The sequence below is a fragment of the Tiliqua scincoides genome, chromosome 5, assembly GCF_035046505.1.
Source record: "Tiliqua scincoides isolate rTilSci1 chromosome 5, rTilSci1.hap2, whole genome shotgun sequence".
Taxonomy (NCBI): Eukaryota; Metazoa; Chordata; class Lepidosauria; order Squamata; family Scincidae; genus Tiliqua; species Tiliqua scincoides.
The window spans coordinates 134054632-134074425 of record NC_089825.1 but is presented as its reverse complement, the minus strand read 5'-3'; the positions used below and the strand labels follow the sequence as shown (position 1 = coordinate 134074425).

General features: G+C 47.8%; 2 protein-coding genes across 4 annotated transcripts; one reads left to right on the top strand and one right to left on the bottom strand.

The window, feature by feature from the left end:
- Positions 1 to 264: 264 nt before the first annotated feature.
- Positions 265 to 2530, bottom strand: ADAT3 (adenosine deaminase tRNA specific 3). 3 transcript variants are annotated; one of them, XM_066630965.1, is made up of 2 exons: positions 2467 to 2530; positions 265 to 1326 (listed from the first exon to the last, which is right to left on the bottom strand). In XM_066630965.1, exon 2 carries the CDS (start codon positions 1296 to 1298, stop codon positions 267 to 269), a length of 1032 nt encoding a protein of 343 aa, XP_066487062.1. In that variant the 5' UTR covers positions 1299 to 1326; positions 2467 to 2530; the 3' UTR covers positions 265 to 266. The 3 variants fall into 3 exon arrangements, with proteins under 3 accessions (XP_066487062.1, XP_066487060.1, XP_066487063.1); XM_066630963.1 differs by having other exon boundaries at positions 2449 to 2486; XM_066630966.1 differs by lacking the exon at positions 2467 to 2530 and adding an exon at positions 1436 to 1658.
- A 222-nt stretch (positions 2531 to 2752) lies between these two features.
- LOC136651620 (dnaJ homolog subfamily C member 3-like) lies at positions 2753 to 17952 on the top strand. Its single transcript, XM_066628189.1, has 12 exons — positions 2753 to 2925; positions 5835 to 5945; positions 7198 to 7322; positions 8221 to 8295; positions 8455 to 8598; positions 9481 to 9662; positions 10849 to 10968; positions 11942 to 12047; positions 12924 to 13044; positions 14606 to 14738; positions 15815 to 15963; positions 16532 to 17952. The coding sequence occupies exons 1-12, from the start codon at positions 2769 to 2771 to the stop codon at positions 16672 to 16674; spliced, it is 1566 nt and encodes a 521-aa protein (XP_066484286.1). The 5' UTR covers positions 2753 to 2768; the 3' UTR covers positions 16675 to 17952.
- The last annotated feature ends 1842 nt before the right edge of the window (positions 17953 to 19794 follow it).

Genomic DNA, 19794 nt, shown 5'->3' with positions numbered 1-19794 from the left:
ATGGGGCTTACTTCTGAATAGATATGCATAGAACTGGGCTCTATAGCCTACATCCCACACACTGCCCATTTGAACACAGTGGCAACATGGTCAGAGCTCTACCCATTGTTTATTTCCTACTATAAACCCATGCGGTTTCACTGATCAATTACAAGAGCACCAAATCATCAATGTAGTAGACACATGCCTGTTGTTCTTAAAATAATTTATTTAGAAAATAATAATTGTAAAAAGAAGCACATAAAAAAAGACTTCTGTCTTGCAGACTACTTGAGAGCTAAAATGGGTGTCAAGCTGTGGCACTGGTCCTCGAGAATGCCCCGGAACACCTCATAGCGGTGGTTAAGGTCTTTGCGGCTGTGGATGTGGTAGTTGGTTCCCAGGGCTCCATGAGAAGACTGCACCCCATAGAAGACCCTCTCAATGCGCGAGTGCACCAAGGCCATGGCACACATGGTGCAAGGTTCCCGTGTTAAGTACATGTCGTAGCCAGTGCAGATGTATGGCAGCCCATCACCCAAAGGGGAAGACTGAGCTGAACTGCTGTCCACCTGAAAGGAGCTGCAGGCAGGGTAATCCTGATAGCTGTAAGCTCCACCTCCCTGCCCATGGGCCACCAGATCAATGCAAACCATGGCAGCATGGAGGAGTGGGTGGACGCCATTCCTGCAGTCATGCCCCACTGCCAGCACTCTCCCAGTGGTGGAGTCAACCACTACAGCCCCGACTGGCTCCATTCCCTGCCTTGCCCCTTGCTTTGCGGCTTGGATGGCCACCTCCATGTGGCTCTGCATGGCAGCTTTCTCCAGGGGAGCGAAGAGACACCCACTCAAAGCCTGGCTGACACGTTTATTCTCATGGAAAGAGACAGGCCAGTGTGTGACAGCTTCCTCGTACTGAGCTCGAGTCAGGGGTGGGTAGACTGGCACTTGAGCCAAGAATGGCTCCCCCAAACCACACAGGCTCACTTGGCCATCAGGGAAAAGTTCAGTAAGAGACAGCAAAGGTCCTTGCTTTTGTTTGGGACCTGCAGGGCACAAGATAATCTCCAGCGGGTGCAGGCTGCTCACAGAAGCACAGGCTCGGACACGCTTCAGGTGTGGGTAGTCCCCCAGGGGGTAGACAGCAGAGACCTCCTTCACCAGTCGAGATGCCTCCTTCTTGTCCAGGACAGGTGCAGCGTAGACTGGCATTAACACAATGTTTTGCGATTCTCTCTCGGAAAGAACTGGCACCACTTGCCAAGTGAAGGCATCTTTCGGCTCCACCGTCTTCCGGCGTTTGCAACTTGGCTCCATTAGGCTAGATGCATCTCTGCCACTCTCTCTGAGAAACAGGAAGGGGAGAATCAGGATGATGAACATAAGATACAATGGTTGATTTCCACCTATTGGAAATACCACCAGATGTAACTGGTGATGACATCACCGCTTACCTCGGGGTTAGGAGGCAAGATGCAACGCAACAAACACCAGCTCAGGGCAGACGGGAGGGCTTTTTCAAGAGCACATCAAGCATGTGTTGAAGTTCTGCCTGCTGAGCCAAGTCTCCTACCTCAGTTTGTCACACTGTGTCAATGGTCCTGCTGCCAGGTGTTGGGTGACTGGGGCTGCCACACATACCACCGGACACCACCTCAAGCATTGCTGGTGGTATTCATGCCATCAGTTGAGAAATGCTGATATAGACAAACCCTACCCAAGGAGATTCCAATCTAAAGTTCACCAGTGGGGAGAGACAAGAGAGATAGGAGGAAAAAGATACTGGAGATGGTATACAAGGTGGACCTCTGCCATCACTTAACAGGCAGTAGGTGCTTGTGGCTACCTGTTAGGAAAGAGTGTAGGGTGTAGGGGAGGGAGAAAGACCTGCAGCTCTTCAAAGACAAGATGCACGTGCCCTCTACACATGCCCAGAGGCACCCCCTTCTTCATGTTTACACCACACAAGGTGGACCTCTGCCATCACTTCACAGGCACTGGGACCTTGTGGCTTCCTGGTGGGGTAGAAAGTGTACGGTGGGGGGAGGGAGAAGGACCCTCAAAGGTGAGCGAGATGCACATGCGCTCTGCACATGCCCAGAGGCACTCCCGTCTTTATGATTACACCACACAAGGTGGACCTCTGCCATCACTTCACAGGCACCGGGAGCCTGCAGCAGCTGCCCAGGGGAGCAGAGAGAGTGCAGGCTGCAGGGGAGGGAGAAGCGCCTGCAGAGGCGAGTGAAATGTAGGTGCACTCTGCACATGCCCAGAGGCACTCCTCTCTTTATGCTTACACCACCATAGGGGAGCTCTTGTGTAAGCACTTCCAATGCTCAAGCCCAGGCAGGTCTACTCAGAAGGAAGTCCCATGATGGTCAATGGGGCTTACTCCCAGGTAACTGTGGCCAGGCTGGCAGCTTCAGCCTGTTCCTTGCTTGCATCGCCCCCCGTGTTGGAGCCTCACCTGTCCTGGAGCCCTCACCTGCCCTAGCCGGGAATCCCGAGCTCCCCTCGCGCTGATTGGCTGTCGCAGTGCCCCGCCTCCGGGACGCGCAAGCCGATTGGCCGTCGCGTACTGCAAGCGGATTGGCCATCCGATACCGCACGCTGATTGGCTAACCTTTTCGCTCTCCGACGCGATTGGAACCCATAGAGCGTGAAAATCCCAGAGTGGTTTCGTGGCGGTGGGAGAGACAAAAGGAGACGGCTAGAGCGGCCGGAAGTATTTTCTCCCTCGCCGACCAGGAAGCGGAGGCGGAAGTGAGCTGTTCCGGAGCCTGGGACATGGAGTCCGGGCAGCAGCGGCAGCCGCTGTGGCGCGGCCTGGGGCTGCTGGGGCGAGGCGGCGACGGCAGCCCCGGGCTGGGCCCCGGCGCGTGCGAGAGGCGGTTGTTGTGGGTCGCGTCCTTGCTGTGCGTCCTGCTGGACCTGCAGTTGCCAGGTAACCATGGCAACCGGGAGGGGCCTCCGCCCCTCTTCCCCCTCCCCTCTGGGGCCCGCCCCTTGTCCTGGTCCTTCCCCTGCTCTCTCTGGGCCCCGCCCCTTGCAGCCAGGCTCCTCCCTCTTTCTCGTTCTCTCTCCTGCAGGCTCCTCCCACTCCAAGTTGTCTGAGGCCACGCCCCCTTCTGCCCTGTAGGATTCTTTCTCCTTTGCTCCTCTGGTTCAGCTGGAGCCCTCAGTGAGGTCCTTAGGCTTCTCCCCCTGGAGCTGTGCTGCTAGTCCTCAGTGAGGTCCTTAGGCTCCTCCCCTGGAGCCATGCTGCTTAGTCCTCAGTGAGATCCTTAGGCTCCTCCCCCTGGAGCCATGCTGCTAGTCCAGGGTTTTTCAAGCTGTGGGTCTGGACCCGCTAGGTGGGTAGTGAGCCAATTTCAGGTGTGTCCCCATTCATTTCAATATTTTATTTTTAATCTATTAGACTTGGGATGTGATTGCATTTGGGGAAATGTTACAGACCTGTACTTTTAACAAGCTACTGTGTATATTCTTTTAACAATGACAATCAGTGGGACTTACTCGTGGGTAAGTGTGGGTAGGATTGCAGCTTAGGATTGTTAAAAATTCTCCTGCTTGATGATGTCACTTATGGTCATGGCATCATGGGTCTGTGGGACCACCATCAAGTGGTCCAAAATCATGGGCATAAACATGGGTCCTAACAGATTCTTATTCTAAAAAGTGGGTCCTGGTGCTAAATGTGTGAGAACCACTTTCCTTGTCCTCAGTGAGGTCCTCAGGCTCCTCCCCCTTGTTTTAAGGGAGCTTAAAATCTACTTTTAATGTGTCACTTGGGCCATTTGTTTTCTAGTACCTGGTATGATAACTGCCCACCTTTTCAGCCTCAGTGGCTTCTCTCCCTGCCCCGCCCAACTGATCACCTGTCACATTCCCCCCCCCCCCTACAAAGAGGAGGATTGGTAGGAAAGGGCACCTGGTCAATGGCTGGAGCACCAAACTTTGTCCCTGACAGTGGAAATCCTTGCCACAGCACATGGTGATGGTGTCTGGCCTGGATGCTTTTAAAAGGGGATTGGACAGTCTGATGGAAGGTAGAGGGTGTTTGGCCCTATCATCTGTGGCACACCTTGCCACAGGATGTGGTGATGGCATCTGGTTTGGATGCTTTTAAAAGGGGATTGGACAGATTGATGGAGGGCGTTTACCCCTTTCATCTGTGGAACTCCTTGCCACTGGATGTGGTTATGGCGTCTGGCCTGGATGCCTTTGAAAGGGGATTGGACAGACGTCTAGAAGAAAACTCTATCACAGGGTATGTGTCATGATGACTGTATGCAGCTTCCTGGTTTCAGAAATGGGCTACCTCAGAATGCCATGTGCAAGGGAGGGTGTCAGAAAGCAGGTCTCTTGTTGTCTGATATGCCCGCTGAGGCATCTGGTGGGCCACTGTGAGTAACAGGAAACTGGACTAGATGGGCTTTGACCTGATCCAGCAGAGTGGTTCTTATGTTCTTAGGCCAGCAAGAGAACCTGATGAAAGTCAGATGTTTGTAACCAGGACAGGCAAGAGCATATTCCTGTGCAGCCAATTATCAATGTAGAGCAGCATTTCTCAAGGTTTGTCTTCTGCTGTACCACTTCACATGGTCCCTCTACTCAAAGGACCACTGGAAGTAACTGGTGATGAAATCACCGCCAGTTACTTCTGGGTTGGGAGGCCAGATGTGACTTGTCAAACACCAGTAAGAAGCTCAGGGTGAACAGGAGGGATTTTTCAAGTGCAGAAAAGCATGCTTTGGAGCTCTCCCCGCGGAGCCTCCTACCACTCTTTGTTGCGTCACATTCCTGGTCTGCTGCTGGGCGGCAGGTGTCCAGGGGTCACTTGAGTACCACCATACATCACCTCAAGCACTGCTGGTGGTACTGGCACCACTGGTTGAGACACATGGCTCTGAAACATTGTCTCTCAACGTTTGTCCTGCCATACCACTTCACATGGTCCACCTATTCAAAGTACCACCAGACATAACTTGCGATGACATCTTCCCCAGTTACTTCTGGGTTGGAAGGCCAGATGGGATGTGAAAAACACAAGTAAGAAGCTCAGGGTGGACTGGGGGGCTTTTTCCAGCATAGAAAAGCATGCTTTGGAGTTGTGCCCACTGAACTGAGTCTCCACCACTGTTTGTTGCGTCACATTCCTACTCTCACCATGAAGTGGCAGGTGTCCAGGGGTACCTATGAGTACTATCATAGGGTCCTATGATCTTATGAGTACCATCCTAGGAGTACTCGTGATCCTATGAGGATCCTATGATCCTATTGATCCTATGAGTACCATCAAACACTACCTCAAGTACCACTGGTGATAACTGTACTGCAACTTCAGAATGTGTTGCAGTAGTGATATATATGTTCTTAGAGCTCTGGGTCCCCCAGTACCCCAACACACTAACTGCACCATTACACTCATTTGAGAACTTTCATGGGTGCTTTGTTTTTAAAAAGATGCACGATTTAAATTGGATTAAATCAAACCTGGAGTTATTTGTTCTGTAGGCATACAAGCCAGAAAGGGTATCAGCGGATAACTATTGAATCGGCAACAACAAAAGTGATTACAAAGGCCAGTGCATAGAATCAGGAGAGGAAGCTGGCGATTCTTGCTGTGACAGGACTACAGTCATAAGTAGACCAAACAATTTGAATTTTCTGTATACTGCATCACCCTTGGCTCTTTCTTTAACTCTTCAAAGGGGGAGGGCACCAAGCCTGGTAAGATAGCAAGTGTTTGAATCAATCACTGGGAAAAGGTTGCATTTTGAAAATTTGTGCTCCTGTTCCTTTTTTCTATCTTAAAATTGGTTTTTTCTTGTCTTGACCTTTATTCTCCAGGTTTGTTGGCTGCTGGGCAAGCAGAGATCGATAATCACCTAGAAATGGGGCGAAAGCTCTTGGCAGCTGGACAGCTGGCTGAGGCACTTTCTCACTACCACTCAGCTGTAGGTAAGTCACCTAGATAGGGAAGGCACCTAAATCACTGGTATATTAGCTGATGGTGCTATGTTAAGCATTACAGCTTTGCGTAGTTTTCAGCTCATACACTGGGAACTCCAGGTCTCTTGCCAGATTTGTTATTTCTAGTATTTTAATAACATGGCAACCATCAGTCTATTTAATCAGAATAATCAATACCTCTTTTAATTGACCTAAAAGACACTCCCCAGTTAATCAGAGCTCGCTTGCTCGCGCTCTCTCTCTCTCTCTGAAAATGTTAATTATTTTTTAGTCCTCATAAAAATTGCTGGCAGGACCCATTTTCACTGTAGCACAAAAGGGGGTTCCTCTTCTGAAGTGGTGCGCATGTACATCGCAATGGACACCACCTAAAAACAAGGTGTTCTTCCCCCCTCCAAAGCTGCTATTTTGTCACTTGCAGATTTAACTGTACAATTTGATTAATCAACTGATTTCTTTCATCTGGTAAGAACCCTAAATCCTAGTCTGTATGAGAAATGAGTTCAGAGATTATCAGTTTCTCACTTTAACCCACCACAACCCTGTGAATCAAGACAGGCTGGTCATCCCGTCAGCGTCAAGACAAAACAGAGATTGGAATTCAGGACTCCCCAGTCCTAGTTTCATCCTATCCTCCCAAATCACACTGGTTCTACTGCTTTTGCGGCAACTGTTAAAAGTTCAAGACTGCCTTCCTTGTAAGTGTAGTCTGTGGCAAGTAATTATCATCGCCAGATGACCAGGCAGCTCTTGTAAACTGGGAGAAAGCTCGTGGTCCTCATTTTTTATGCTGTCAGAGTGTCACAAATGGCCAACAGAGAGAGGTGTGGACTAACAAGAGAACCAGGATGATGTTGTGGTTCTGAAGTTGGAAAATCCAAGTTGAAAACCCTGCTCAGCCATGAAGCTACCTTGGTGGCCTTGGGCCAGTCGCTATTTTTCAGCCTAACTTATCTCACAGGGTTGTTGTGAGTACAAAAGGAGGGTAGGAACTAAGTACACCATCCTGAGCTCCTTGGAGGAAGGGCAGAACACACATGTGGTAGATAAACAAAGAAGAATTTCTGTAGGCCATTTGTCTTTTGGAGGCTCATTTGCAAGGCTGGTAACAGCTGTAGTGGAAGAAAGAGGTACAGTTTCTTCCAGTATTGTCATGTAACCCTGCATAGTACAGCTGAAGTGTAAACATAAATGCAATTGTGTTTGCTCTGTTTTTGTCTGACTCATCTATATCTCTTAGAAATTGATCCCAAAAATTACCTAACTTACTACAAACGGGCAACCATCTACTTGGCCATGGGCAAGTTCAAATCAGCGCTTCCAGACCTCTCGAAGGCCATTGAACTCAAGCCGGATTTCCTGGCTGTAAGTCTTATTGTCTCTGTTTTCCTCCAAATCTGAGTTGAGCAGGAAGGTCTTCTGGGGGATTTGTGGTAGGGGACAGAGAAAGGGAATCAGACACTGTAGCTGCTAATTGCCCTGCAAAGAGCTCCGCTCCTGCAGTCTGCAAGCATGCATTAATACCACCCTGAGCTTTTTGGAGGAAGGGCGGTATAAAAATGTGAAATAAATGTTTGAGGGTTTGAGGGTTAATAAATGTTAGCCGCCCTGGGTCCCTTTAGGGAGAAGGGCGGGATATAAATAAAGTTTATTATTGAGGGTCGATAGAGTGGGGTTTTACAAAAGTGGGTCTCAGTGCTAAAAAGTTCTGGAACCACTGTGTTAGTGTGTTCATTGTGTGTGCACACAAGACTTCAAATATTATTTATAGTGTGACTTTTTACTTTTACAAGCCACAAAGTAGCATAAAGCAGTGAAAGCAATGTGTCTACATACACGATAAACACAGTACATTGCAAAGGAGCAATTGCTCACCCACAATTCCAGATATCCTCTGAAAGAACCATGTCTTAATCTGTCTTCTCAATCCTGCTAGTGATGGAGCCACGCAGGCTTGCACTTGAAAGCTGTTCAATGGAATAGGCACTGCCACCTGTCCTCTGTGTAGCCACCCACTCACTGCAGTTTCAGACAGCAGAGGGATATGGACTAGGACATCAGAAGATATGAAGAACTGATCCTTAAGAGATTCTGGTTGGAGCACATGGAAGGCTTAAAGGACCTTAACCAGCATTGTGCTCTGAAACCAACTTGGAGCCTCACTTTGTTGCTACATGGACAATTTATTCAGTTAGCTGGTGGTTGTTGCCCCAGAGCTGGGCTTTGCATGATCCTTGACCTAAAGAATATTTCTGCCTTGCAGGCCCGTCTGCAGCGAGGCAACATCCTCTTGAAACAAGGCAGCACAAAGGAGGCCAAGCAGGACTTTGAAGCTGTGGTAAGCAACATGCCCACATCTCAAAACTGGTAATGGCTGCATTAGCTGGTGACCCTCGCTACCTACTTCAGCATTTGCCCACATGGTCAGGATTTGGGATTCGCCCGTATCATACACACTGACCTAAACATTAAAAAAAAATGTCTTTAATTTCATCAGCTCAGAAGCAATCCGGATAACACAGAAGCCCAAAGCCAGCTTGCAAAGGTCACCGAGCTAGAATTTTCCATGCAAGAAGGCCGGACTGCCTTTCAGAGGAAAAACTACCTGGGAGCCATCAGTATTCTAGATCAAGCAATTGAGGTACCTTGTCTGTAACTTGTCCTTATTGCAGAAGTGAGCCCCTGAAGGCAGACATTTGCACTTGGTCCCAGGAGATCTGGCTTGAAGTTTTCAGTTAATCTTGACTGTGTCTTGGGACAAATCACTACCTGAGTCTGCCTGAGGACAGTTTCTACATTGTACTAGGACTGCAATATTGTATATAATAATCAGTTGGATTAATCCATTAAAAAGACATCCCTATTTGGGTGCATAAATTCTTTTTAATGGCAAGTGCTCAGGAAAAAATAGCTGAAGAGGCACTTCCCCTTCGATCCCACATAGAAGGGGATACTTCTTAGGGGGGCACCTGCCTCACTTAATAAGCAACTTACTGCCATTCATTCAATAAGAGCAGATTTGATTGATTGTCCTTGAATTGGGGGGAAGCCCCGCATTATCCTCACTGATGATGTACAGTAAAATCTGCCATTTCTGGTCTCTGCAAAGAGAAACTAGGTCAGTCACGACAACCTGACATGAAGTCATTAAGACAGCTGACTCTCTTGAAATAGGCCTGTGTCTCCTGAGGCAAATCAGGAAATGTTGCTTGTACCTTGGCTAAGATGACTGAGAGAGGAGAGAAGTTGGAGATAATTGTGAGAGTCCATAAGCAAGTGAAAGAAACCCCCTTTCTGGCATGCTTCTCTTCTTACTTCTCACTAGTGATTTTATGTGCAACAGAATGGGAAGAGAACTAACATTTTGGAGGGAGTTGATGGCTGGACTTTCCAATGAGCTGTTTGGGAGTGGCAGAGAGGTTAAAATAACTTTCACTCTGCCAGAATGGTGCAGACTAACTGCTGACCAAGGCCCTAAACTCGAATGGAATACCCTGCCCTCAACCCCATTGCTTTTCTTCAGATCTCCCCCTGGGACCCAGAAGCAAAGGAGCTGCGTTCCGAGTGCTACATTTTCCTCGGTGACTACAACAAGGCTATCCTGGACCTGAAACCCACCACGAAGCTGCGTAATGACAACCGGGCAGCTTTCCTGAAACTCAGCAAACTCTACTACAATCTGGGAGAGCATGAGGAGTCTTTAAAGTGAGTGAGTGCATTCATGCACAAGAATCTTAATAACGAAAAATATTTTAGTATAACGATCCGAAGTCTTTATCTCGTGTAGCTTTAAAGTGATGCAAACTGGAGCAGTTGAGGCCGGATTCTGCACAGAAACCCTGGTGTAGTGGTGGGCCCAAATAACTATAGTGCCTGAAGATGAGGGAGGGTGGAATTTGATTAGCTAAACTGAAGCCAGTCCTTGGAGTGGGGGAAGCACCTCCCAGCCCTTGTTCGAAACCCAGCACCCAAATGGTGTCTCCCCACCTCTTACATCAAAGTTGAGGCAGGCAAGATGGGGACAGGGCCAGTGGCATTAGGAGGATTCAAGAGATGTGAGGAGGACTTAGTGGCAGGAGTTGGCCTGCTGCACACTCATTCTTCCCTCCCCTCTCCGCTCTGTACTCTTTTCATTGTCTTTTCCTGGTAGTCTTGGGCTTTCAGGCACATGGGAAGGCTAAGAACCCAATCCTGTGGTCCACGCCACGCCTCCGCGGCGCAGACCACAGTCGCCAATGTGCTGTAAGGCATGTTTGTGGGGCTTACCGCCGGGCTCCCGCCGGAGCTGGCTCAGCTCCAGCCGGTGCTGAGCCAGCGTGCAGCGGGCACCCGCATTCCGTGGCTCGGCAGTCTCTGACCGCCGGGCTGCAGAATGGGAAATGAGGGTGTGGTCGGGGGCGTGGGGGAGGCATTCCGGGGAGGGGGGAGGCGTGGTCAGGGGCGTGGGCGGGCGTTCCCAGGTGCGGAGGAGAGGCGGGTCCGAGAAGCCGAGCTCCACAGGATCCAGGGCGCTCGGGTAGGGCTGCTCACCCTACACGAGCGCCTTTGCTTTAGCGGCGACCATACAGTTGCCGCTAAAGTGAGTAGTCCCATTCCTGAAGTGAGTAGCCCCTTACTCGGGGGAAGGGGACGAATTTCCCCTTCTCCCGAGGAGCCTCCCGTGGTAGTGTGGGAGGCTCTGGATTCAATGGGGGCCCTTTGTGGAGCAGCCGGGTCCCGCAGTTCCGGGAAGCTCAGGATTGGGCTGTAACTCAGTGATTAAATTTAGGGTGTCTTTGGGTGTGTTGCTTCATCCCAGTGTTAGTTCCCTCTTCCTGCCAGCTGCATCTTTGTTGTAGGCCCTCTCCTCCCACAGCTAGACTTTCTCTAATCTCTCTCTCTCTCTCTGCAGCCATGTCCGTGAATGCCTGAAGCTAGACCAGGATGACAAGGACTGCTTTTCCCACTACAAGCAAGTGAAAAAGCTGGCCAAGCAGCTGGAGTCTGCTGAGGAGCACATCAAAGCTCAAAGGTGATGTGTCTGTGGAGTCCCCTTCCTGACTGGTTCTTTGCAAGGGGATACAAGGCTGAAGAGGCAGTTTTTGCTAAATATCCTCTGCATAAAACATTGATTTTAGCGTACATGCAACAAAGAACCTGCAACCAATATAAACCATGTGAGTTAACCCAATTTGCTTCCTATAATTTATTCTGCTACTGTGAGGAGGGGCTCAGCTTTCTATAAGACAGCAAAGATCATCCTCCTCTGAGGTTTCATCAGGCATTGCACCCAGTTGTCTTCGCAGCACTAAAGGCTCAAACATGTAAGCTGAGGTTCTTGGGGAATAAATGTTAAAAATTGTGAATTGCACAATTTAGAAGCCAAAGCTACCTGAAAAGTGGTATCTCGGAAAGGTAAGAATTGCTTTTCTGGACCAGATGCCTCTGGGAAGCCTGGAAGCAGGACTGGTTGGCAAGAAACCCCCTCTCCTGATGTTGCCTTCCAGCAACTGGTATTCAGAGGTTCCATCATCGGCAAGATCCGTCCTTGGCAGAACAGAAATGCTTTAACAAGTTAATAGTCTAACCTTCTTCCCATTGTGTGAAGTATTGTCCACGTTCTCTCCTGAATCTACTACGCATCAGTTTTGTTGAGATTATCTCCCCCGCCCCTCACAAATTCTGTTATGGGAGAAGTAGGAGGATCACACCTTCCCCATATTTTTCATAAGTTATCATGTCTATATTTGTATCATGTCTATAATTGTCTCTTGTTCTGTAGGAAGATACTACCTGCATCCATATTAATTTCTGCTCTTGAGTGTTCTGCTTTTGGAATACATACACCCCTTTTCCTCTTCCAGCTAGACCACAAAATCAGACTGGTGTGATCTGTGGCTTGTGGTGCTTGTTCTCCCTTCCCAGCACAGGTGCTTTTCAGAGTCTCAGTTTTCAGCTAGTTCTATTTTTTTGCCAAGGTTTCTTCTTCTTGTATCCGGCGACAGGTATGAAGATGCCATTGAGAAGTATAAAGCAGTCATGAAAACAGAGCCCAATGTGGAGGTCTTCGCTACAAAGGCAAAAGGACGCATCTGCCACTGCTTATCTAAGGTGAGCCAGGATTGTCTAGCTAGCTTTGAGAGATGGGTTGAGAGGAAACCAATTTAGCTATGCAAAAGGCCATGAACAATTAAGTTTGGCAAGCTGTATATCCTGTTGAGATTTCTTTAAGACTGAAAACCACCCAAGGTGCTATGTGATATCAGATTTAGAATGGCAAGACCCTGTGCACAAGTTTGCTATCTAAATAGACACCAAAGTAAAAAGGCAGCCAGGGAAGTGGTGTATGGAAAGACAGAGGACGAAAGGCATTAAAATCGGTGCACATTAGGAGCAGCCTTGGAGACCAAAAATGCCTTGGGCTGCTTCTTAAAAAGTGGAAGGGATTAATTTATGCCTATATGAATCCATGAATGGCCATGAATCCCAAAAATAAGGGACTCCCAAAGGAAATGGATGAAGGCAGGAAGCAAATGTAATTCTTTCCATTAAAATTAATGAAACAGTGGTAGGATAGGCTTGTGTTTCATGTTGCAGCATTAAAAGCTTGCCAGATCATGAGCGTATTTTAGCAACCTCCACTTTAAAGTACCTGATTATTTATTTTATATCCTGCATTTCCACCCCGCTTAAGGGCCCTCAAGGCGCGCCCAGAATTTTGAAATCTGGGGATTTGTATCCAGCTTTCCTGCTCTACCAGCTCCCTGTTTGTCCTTGGTCCCGTTACACAGCTTTGTCGAGCCTTGACTTCCTACCTGTAAAAACAGGGCTTGTAGGCTCACACCTGAGAAGAGGTTTGCTTTGCAAAGCATTGCTCTGTGCTGATGCTGCCCAGTGAATTGGAGCAGATGGCAGAACAGAATGTTGGGGGGGGGGGTTTTGCTGGGAAGTCAGTTGCACAGAGTTGTTCTCCCTGTCCCACCATAGAGCAAGCGACCTCAGGAAGCCATAGATGTCTGCACAGAAGCCCATCAGCTTGATCCCAGGAACATTTTTATCTTACGTGACAGAGCTGAAGCCTACATCTTGAACGAGGAGTTTGAGAAAGGTAAGAATGATTGATGGTTAGTGGGTGCATGTCTCATAAGGGTCTTACTGGATCAAACCAAAGACCCATCTAGTCGAGGATCCAGTTTCCCACAGTGGCCAACCAGATGCTCCTAGGAGGTGCACAGGCAGGGCTTTGTTACTATAGTGGGTCCTTATCCACGGGCTTGGCTTCCAAGTATGCTGAACCACAGCTTTAGGGCCTGAGAGGACCATTCGGATGTGATTGAAAACCAGGTCTCCTGTGCGACTTCTGATCACATCCAGGAGGGCTACTGAGAGAGCCCCTCCCCCATGGATTTAATTATCTGTGAAATTAGGTATTCACAGGAAGTCCTGGAATGGATCCCCTGTGGATACCGAAGGCCAACTATATTTGTCATTCATGTAGTGCCGTCAATGTGACTGGTGCTTTGCAAAGAGCAGGAAGTTAGGTCCCTGTCCTTGAGGGGCTTGCAGTCTAGAATCCAGCACCAACAGGGGAAGGAAAGGGAAATGGAGGCCAATATAAATAAAGAGAAAATGTATTTCAGTTATGTGTACTTAGGCTTGATTATAATAGGTTTATGAGGCCAAGAGGTTGTGCTCAAGCTTCTTTGTTTTGAAAAGGGATTAGGAGGAAGTAAGGGTGGCAGCCTGGAGGTCCTCTGGGAGGCAGTAGCCTTTACCCAGTAACTGATGTTCCTGGCAGCCTTGCCCTTCCTCTGAGCACACAGAATCATTTAGTAGTCATTGATAGCTCCAGACTCATTCTGTCTCCCCCCCCCCCCCCGATGGTGGCAAATGGACTAAAGTAGTAGGCTTTCATTCCAGTAATAAACTAGGCCAGCAAAGGCTAGCCCTTTCTGGATGTGGTTGTAACATATACAGATCAAGATTATGGTATGAGTCTGAGCTTTCTGTCTGGGTATGTGAGGAGCAATAGCAGTATATGAATTGGGGGAATATTGTGTTAGGTGGCAAGGGTCGTTCAGGGCACAGAATTGTCCCTCCCCCCAGCTTGGGAATCCTGTAGCAGTAGTTCCCAAACTGTGGGTCTGAGACTCACTAGTGAATTGTGATCCAATTTTTGGTGCGTCATGAAACTGACAGGGCAGATTAGGCTATGTGCAACAAGGGTTAAACAAGTTTCTACTTAGGGGAAGGACTTCTGCCCAATCACCATTATAGCCACACCCCTTGGCATTTATAAATTGGGCAGTAGCCTCTAGGGCCTCTAAAAAAAAAATGCTTGAACTTGGAGAAGTCTCTCTAGAGCAGTGGTTCTCAAACTTTTTAATCTGCCTGGGATTTTTTACGTAGGATCAGGCATTTTTTTTATAGACCAGGTGCACTGAGCAAACATGGTACAGCTGCCTAAAATTCTTTCAAATATGTCTTTGCAATCTTATGGGCTAGTACTTTGCTTGCTTCTTAAAACAAAGAACACAGGCAAGATTGAGTATCGGCTGCATTCACTGCCCCTTGCCAGGTCTCATGAACAGAGATCTTACCCAGTTCTTTTTAAATATATCCTAAGAGGTTATAAACAAAGGCTGCATAACTTCTGGTTTCCTTTGCAGCTGTTGAAGACTATCAGGAAGCCAAAGAGTTTGATAGTGAAAATGAAGAAGTGAAAGAAGGTCTAGAGAGGGCACACAAGCTGCTAAAGCAATCCAAGAAGCGTGACTACTACAAAATCCTGGGCATCCGGAGGTATGCCTGTCAACTTCAGAATTCCTTTGTGTACTGCAAGGACACATGCAGACCTGCAAACGTTTTTGCTAATGCAGACAGCAATAGTGACATAGTTGGGCATGTCACTATTTGGCACATAGTTGGGCATGTCATGCCAATAGTTGGGCATGGGAGAGGAGCTGGTCGGTGGCAGATGGCAAGTGCGTGTGCAGTCCTTGACTTGAGCCTCTAGTTTAAATGATCTTGGACAGCAGGGCTGGGGACTGCTTATTTTCACCTTGGTGAGCTTCTGCCTAAGCACAGCTTGAACACATGAGGCATCCTTCAATTGAATCTAACAGCTCGACCCCCCCCAACCCAGCTCATTATGGTCTGCCCAGACTGGAAGCAGCTCTCCAGGGTTTCAGACAAGGGTATTTCCAAGCCCTACCTGGATATGCTGCCAGGGACTGAATCTGAAACCATTTCACCTGCAAAGCAGTTTACCACTGAGCTACTGTGCTAAATTATAGCTTAAATATCCATTGATATGCTTTTCTGTGGGAGAAAAAGGATGAGCTTATGCATGTCCTATTGAAATCATAGTGTCTTGTTGAATTTAGTAGGAGTAAACTCTGCCTATATAGTTTGGTCTTGACAGCTGTTGACTTTTTTGGAAGTCTTGGTGGTGAAAGCATCAGAATCAGTTGCACAGTTTTTGACAAGAAATTGCCCTGTGTTCCTGGCAAACGTGGTGTGACAAAGAGGAGGGAGGAGGTTTTGCAAAGCATGACGTAGCAAAGTAAGGCAAAGATATTTCTCTTACAAAGCAACTTGGGGAGGTGGAGGAAGAAGCCAACTTTTTGCATTCTCGGAAGTCTGTTGGCCAGGCAGTGAAGATCCCTGTGCACCTTCAAAAATTCTGCCTTCCCAAGTTAGCCAAGTAAGAGATGGTTTTACCTCCTTTGCATCTTCCGTCATTAGAAGGCATCAGTGGATTCTGGGGTCCACACCACGTGTTGGAGTTCCACTTGAATGTTCTTGCCGTCCTTGCTTTGACAAGGCATTTTTTGTAGAACACAGGCACAAACTCCATTTGTGTACATTTCTCCTAGGAACGCAAACAAGCAGGAAATCATCAAAGCCTACCGGAAGCTGGCTCAGCAATGGCACCCCGACAATTTCCAGTCGGAAGATGAGAAAAAGGAAGCCGAGAAGAAATTCATTGACATTGCAGCTGCTAAGGAGGTCTTAACAGATCCAGGTAAAGTCCACCTGATCCAGCTCAGTATGGCGCCTGCTCTGCCCTAAACAATAAACAGTGTTTGCCTTCTGTGACCTGAGCAAGTTGCACGAGGCTATATAGTGGTCCTAAGAACATACTGTTTGTGCTTGTCATGGAGGATGGGTAGGCACTGGGCAAAGCCATGAAGCCACACCTCTTGGCCAGTAGAATTTTTTTTTCTCATAACATCCCATTTGTTACTGCCATAAGGGTAAGAATAATTTGCTTTTGAACAAAAGTGGCAGTATCTGAAATGTCAGAGTCTGTGACCTTCACCACCCCAGTGTGCTACAATGCCTTCAGAAAAAAACATCACTCACTATGCTTGAGAAAGTAAAGCCTACCTAGACAGGGACCAGGTGTTATTTGTGTTGGCAGACCAGGAATTGTGCACAGTGGAGGTAGTGTTACCACCAAATGAGCAGCAAGTTAATTTTTCAAATTTAAAAAATGCTGTGAATGTGTAAAAGCCATCCTTTGTCTGTTCCCAGATAGCCCTCACAGTGCCTCACTACTACCACCAACTTTTTTATTCTTTCCCTTCCAGAAATGCGACAGAAGTTTGACTCTGGCGAAGACCCCCTGGATCCCGAAAACCAGCAAGGAGGGGCAGGGCACCAGCATCACTGGCCATTTGAATTCAACCCGTTTGGTTCTGGGAACTTCCAGTTTAAATTTCACTTCAATTAACATGAGCCAAGCGCAGAACAGAAAGGCGGGACTGTGTCAAACAAAAGGGCACATGGACCTCCCGGCTTGGTTTGATGGACAGACTGCAGGTGTGCTTGTCTCTGCTGGAAATAAGTGCTACACAACAGGTGGGCCCGCCTCCTTCCTATGCTCAAACATCCCTTGTCAGATGACCAGATGGTCCTCGCCTGGAGAGCCAAGGCCTGCAAAAGATGGCAGCTTTTTCTTCATACCGCGATTCCCAAAAACACAGGAGCAGTGAGAGTGGGATGTACCCTGCATGCAAACCCAGCACACTTCTCTGAAATCCGACCGTCCAAAGCAACTGTGAAAAAGAGAGGCTGAGATTAATTCACCTTGCCTGGTGTTGCAGCCAGGGTATGGCTTCTGTCTTTCCTTTTTTTCAGAAAGTACTTTTAGGAAGTGGGTGCGCAGGGGGCAAGGCAGTGGTTCCTCCCCACTCTCTCAGCTACGCAGACAAAAACCTGTGTTACCTGAGCTCTGTAGCTCATCTTCACTTGCCTAGGATTGAAGATTTTCCCATCTCTCTTGCCCCTGCTTTTATTTTTTTTTTTCAAGTGTGCCTGTTGAATTGTTGATATCATGTGTCCAAGAATAACATATGCAATGTATAGGGTGGCTTCTGTAACCGATAGGATGAGAAGGCACCGCTGAGTCCTGAAATGATCTTCCAGGTGTCTCAGCAGCCATTATTTATTTTGGAGGGTGTATTAATCTTTAAGAGGCAGACAAAGTGCCCCTCTGAATTAACACTCCTTAGGCCAAAAATGGTTTGGAGACTGCAGCCCTGACTTCACTGTTGCAGGTCACCCTCTTGCTTGGATAAAATACTTTTGACCACGATGTAGTGCTCAGTACTCAGAACGGTGACTCATCTCTCCTCCAAACTGGAGTGATGGGGTGTGGCCCAGCAACCTGGAATCCAGTTTGGCTTTGAGCTGCCTTATTTCCCCCCTAGCTAAATTCTTCTTCCCTTCTCACTGCGGTTTGATTGTTTCCAGCATCTGATTTGCAAGATGGATTTACTGCAGTGGTAGAACGATGCTTCCTCTTGCCACTCTCTTCCGTTGTTAGGTGGTAACTTAATTTTGCCTTTTCCCTCCTCTTTCTGGGAAGAAGGGAGGCATGGCCATCCTCTCTACCCCCAGCACAGTAGTTGCTTAAAGACTGGACTTCACCATCCAGAAATGTTAAGGAGGGGTGTTACCTCCATCTTTACCGAAAGTGTCAAGATTAAACGTTTATATGGCAGAGCAATGGGTTGTTGTTCCTTTTCCTGACTGTTCTGCTGGCGTGGGGAGGGTTGAGGAAACAGGAGCCTATGCTTAGGTGAGGGGTTCAGCAGTGCCCTCTTTGTGAGGTCCCGCCCTCTTATGCCATGGCCCTGATGCAGAGGAAGTGAATAGTGTTGGTTTGGTCAGGGAAGCTAACATAGGGTGCAATCCTAACCCCTTATGTCAGTGCTTTCCAGCACTGGCATAGCAGTGCCAATGGGATGTGTGCTGCATCCTGCAGTTGGGTGTCACTCACGGAGGCCTCCTCAAAGTCAGGAAATGTTTGTTCCCTTACCTCGGAACTGCATTGCCCTTATGTTAGTGCTGGAAAACACTGACATAAGGGGTTAGGATTGCGCCCATAGTGTAATGAAGGGGACTGTAGTGACAGTGTCTTGAATTGTGAACCAGGAGGTTCCTGGGTGAACCTTCTCTCAAGCCTTCTGCAATGGGGCGTGGGGGGGGGAGGCAGTGTGAGAATATGGACCTACTTTACAGGGTTTGTATAAGGATTCCTGAATTCATGTCCACAAAGCAGTGTGGGCTGTTCATAAAGCACTTTGAACAATAAGTATTCCCCCCCTGTGTGTATGCGAACAGTCCTTATAGAGCCATCTGTATAACGCTGTATAACGTTATATACATGCATGGCTGTATAACACATCCTTCAGTCTCAAATTTTTGACCCCACCCACCTGCTCTATTTCCATTTGTGTTCATCAACCTCATTTACACATCCAGTTGAATCCAAAGGCCGCACCCCCTGGCTGTTGCAATTCCAAACAGTTTTTCTTTTCATACAAAACAGTTTTGAAAATACACAAACAAGTGATTCTCCTGCCCAGGCCCCCCACAGCTGGAGCCCTTATTAGAAATCAATTTTTACACAAACAAAAAAAAACTCTTGAGTTGTGCCTTTTCATCATCACATGAACAAAGACTTTTTGGTTCCAAGTCCTGATAGAGCTTAAATTCTTTTGATGATGGGAGTCCAACCACTCTTGGCCATTGGGCGGTGGCCAAACTCCACTTCCCACTGCGTCTCCAGGCCGAGTGTCTCTTGAGTAATATTTTGTCCAGAGAGAAAGTGTGCTCTTGAACTTTCTGTACAGGTCCAAGGTGAGATTCCATATGAACCTTCTTATGTGCAATTGGCAGAAGTCGCATTCCCTTAAGCATGGCTCTTGAAAGTAGTTCAGCAGCTGGTGTTGAGTCTCAGGGTGTGAATAAGTGATTTTGTGGGAGTGTCATTTTTGGCCTCTATAGAAGTTGACTTACAAGGCCTTCTGTGTGTCCTTTCAAACCAGCAATTCTGCACACCTAGTAGAGGCGGCAGGTCTGTGTGAGTACAATACCAGGCCTTTTGCTTAAAAGGTTAATAGACAGCAGGTTGTATTGATGTCCATATGGACACTTACTCCCTCATAAGAGTGGTGACTTAAATACATGTATATAGGAATGTAAGTGTCAATATACAAGTCTGCTAATTCTATTTGACCAACTGTGGCTTGCCAGGATTTTGAACAGAGATCCTTCTCAGAGCTCCAGGTACCTGGACTCCTCTCATTAGAAAGATTTAAGTTTAAACCCTTCGCACCATCCTGTGGAGGTGTCAGCATGACTTGTGCTGTACACAGTGGAGACAGAGGAGTGGACATGTAGCTCTATAGCCACAGTAAAATCCTAAGAATAAAATTAGCACTTGCTACCCTGTTAATGGCTCTTCTAAGCTGATGCCCAGAGCCTGTCCATTAGAGGGCTGTGAAAACAACCTATAGGGCTTATAACCAGAGGAGGACTTGTAATTAACCCCCAAATAAAACTG

Excerpts from the sequence above, each read along its gene's own strand:
- ADAT3 (XM_066630965.1), bottom strand. The coding sequence starts at position 1,298 with ATGGAGCCAAGTTGCAAACGCCGGAAGACGGTGGAGCCGAAAGATGCC.
- LOC136651620 (XM_066628189.1), top strand. The coding sequence starts at position 2,769 with ATGGAGTCCGGGCAGCAGCGGCAGCCGCTGTGGCGCGGCCTGGGGCTG. Across the intron at positions 2,926-5,834 it reads GCTGGACCTGCAGTTGCCAG|GTTTGTTGGCTGCTGGGCAA; the intron begins GTAACCATGGCA and ends TTTATTCTCCAG. Across the intron at positions 10,969-11,941 it reads GAGCACATCAAAGCTCAAAG|GTATGAAGATGCCATTGAGA; the intron begins GTGATGTGTCTG and ends ATCCGGCGACAG.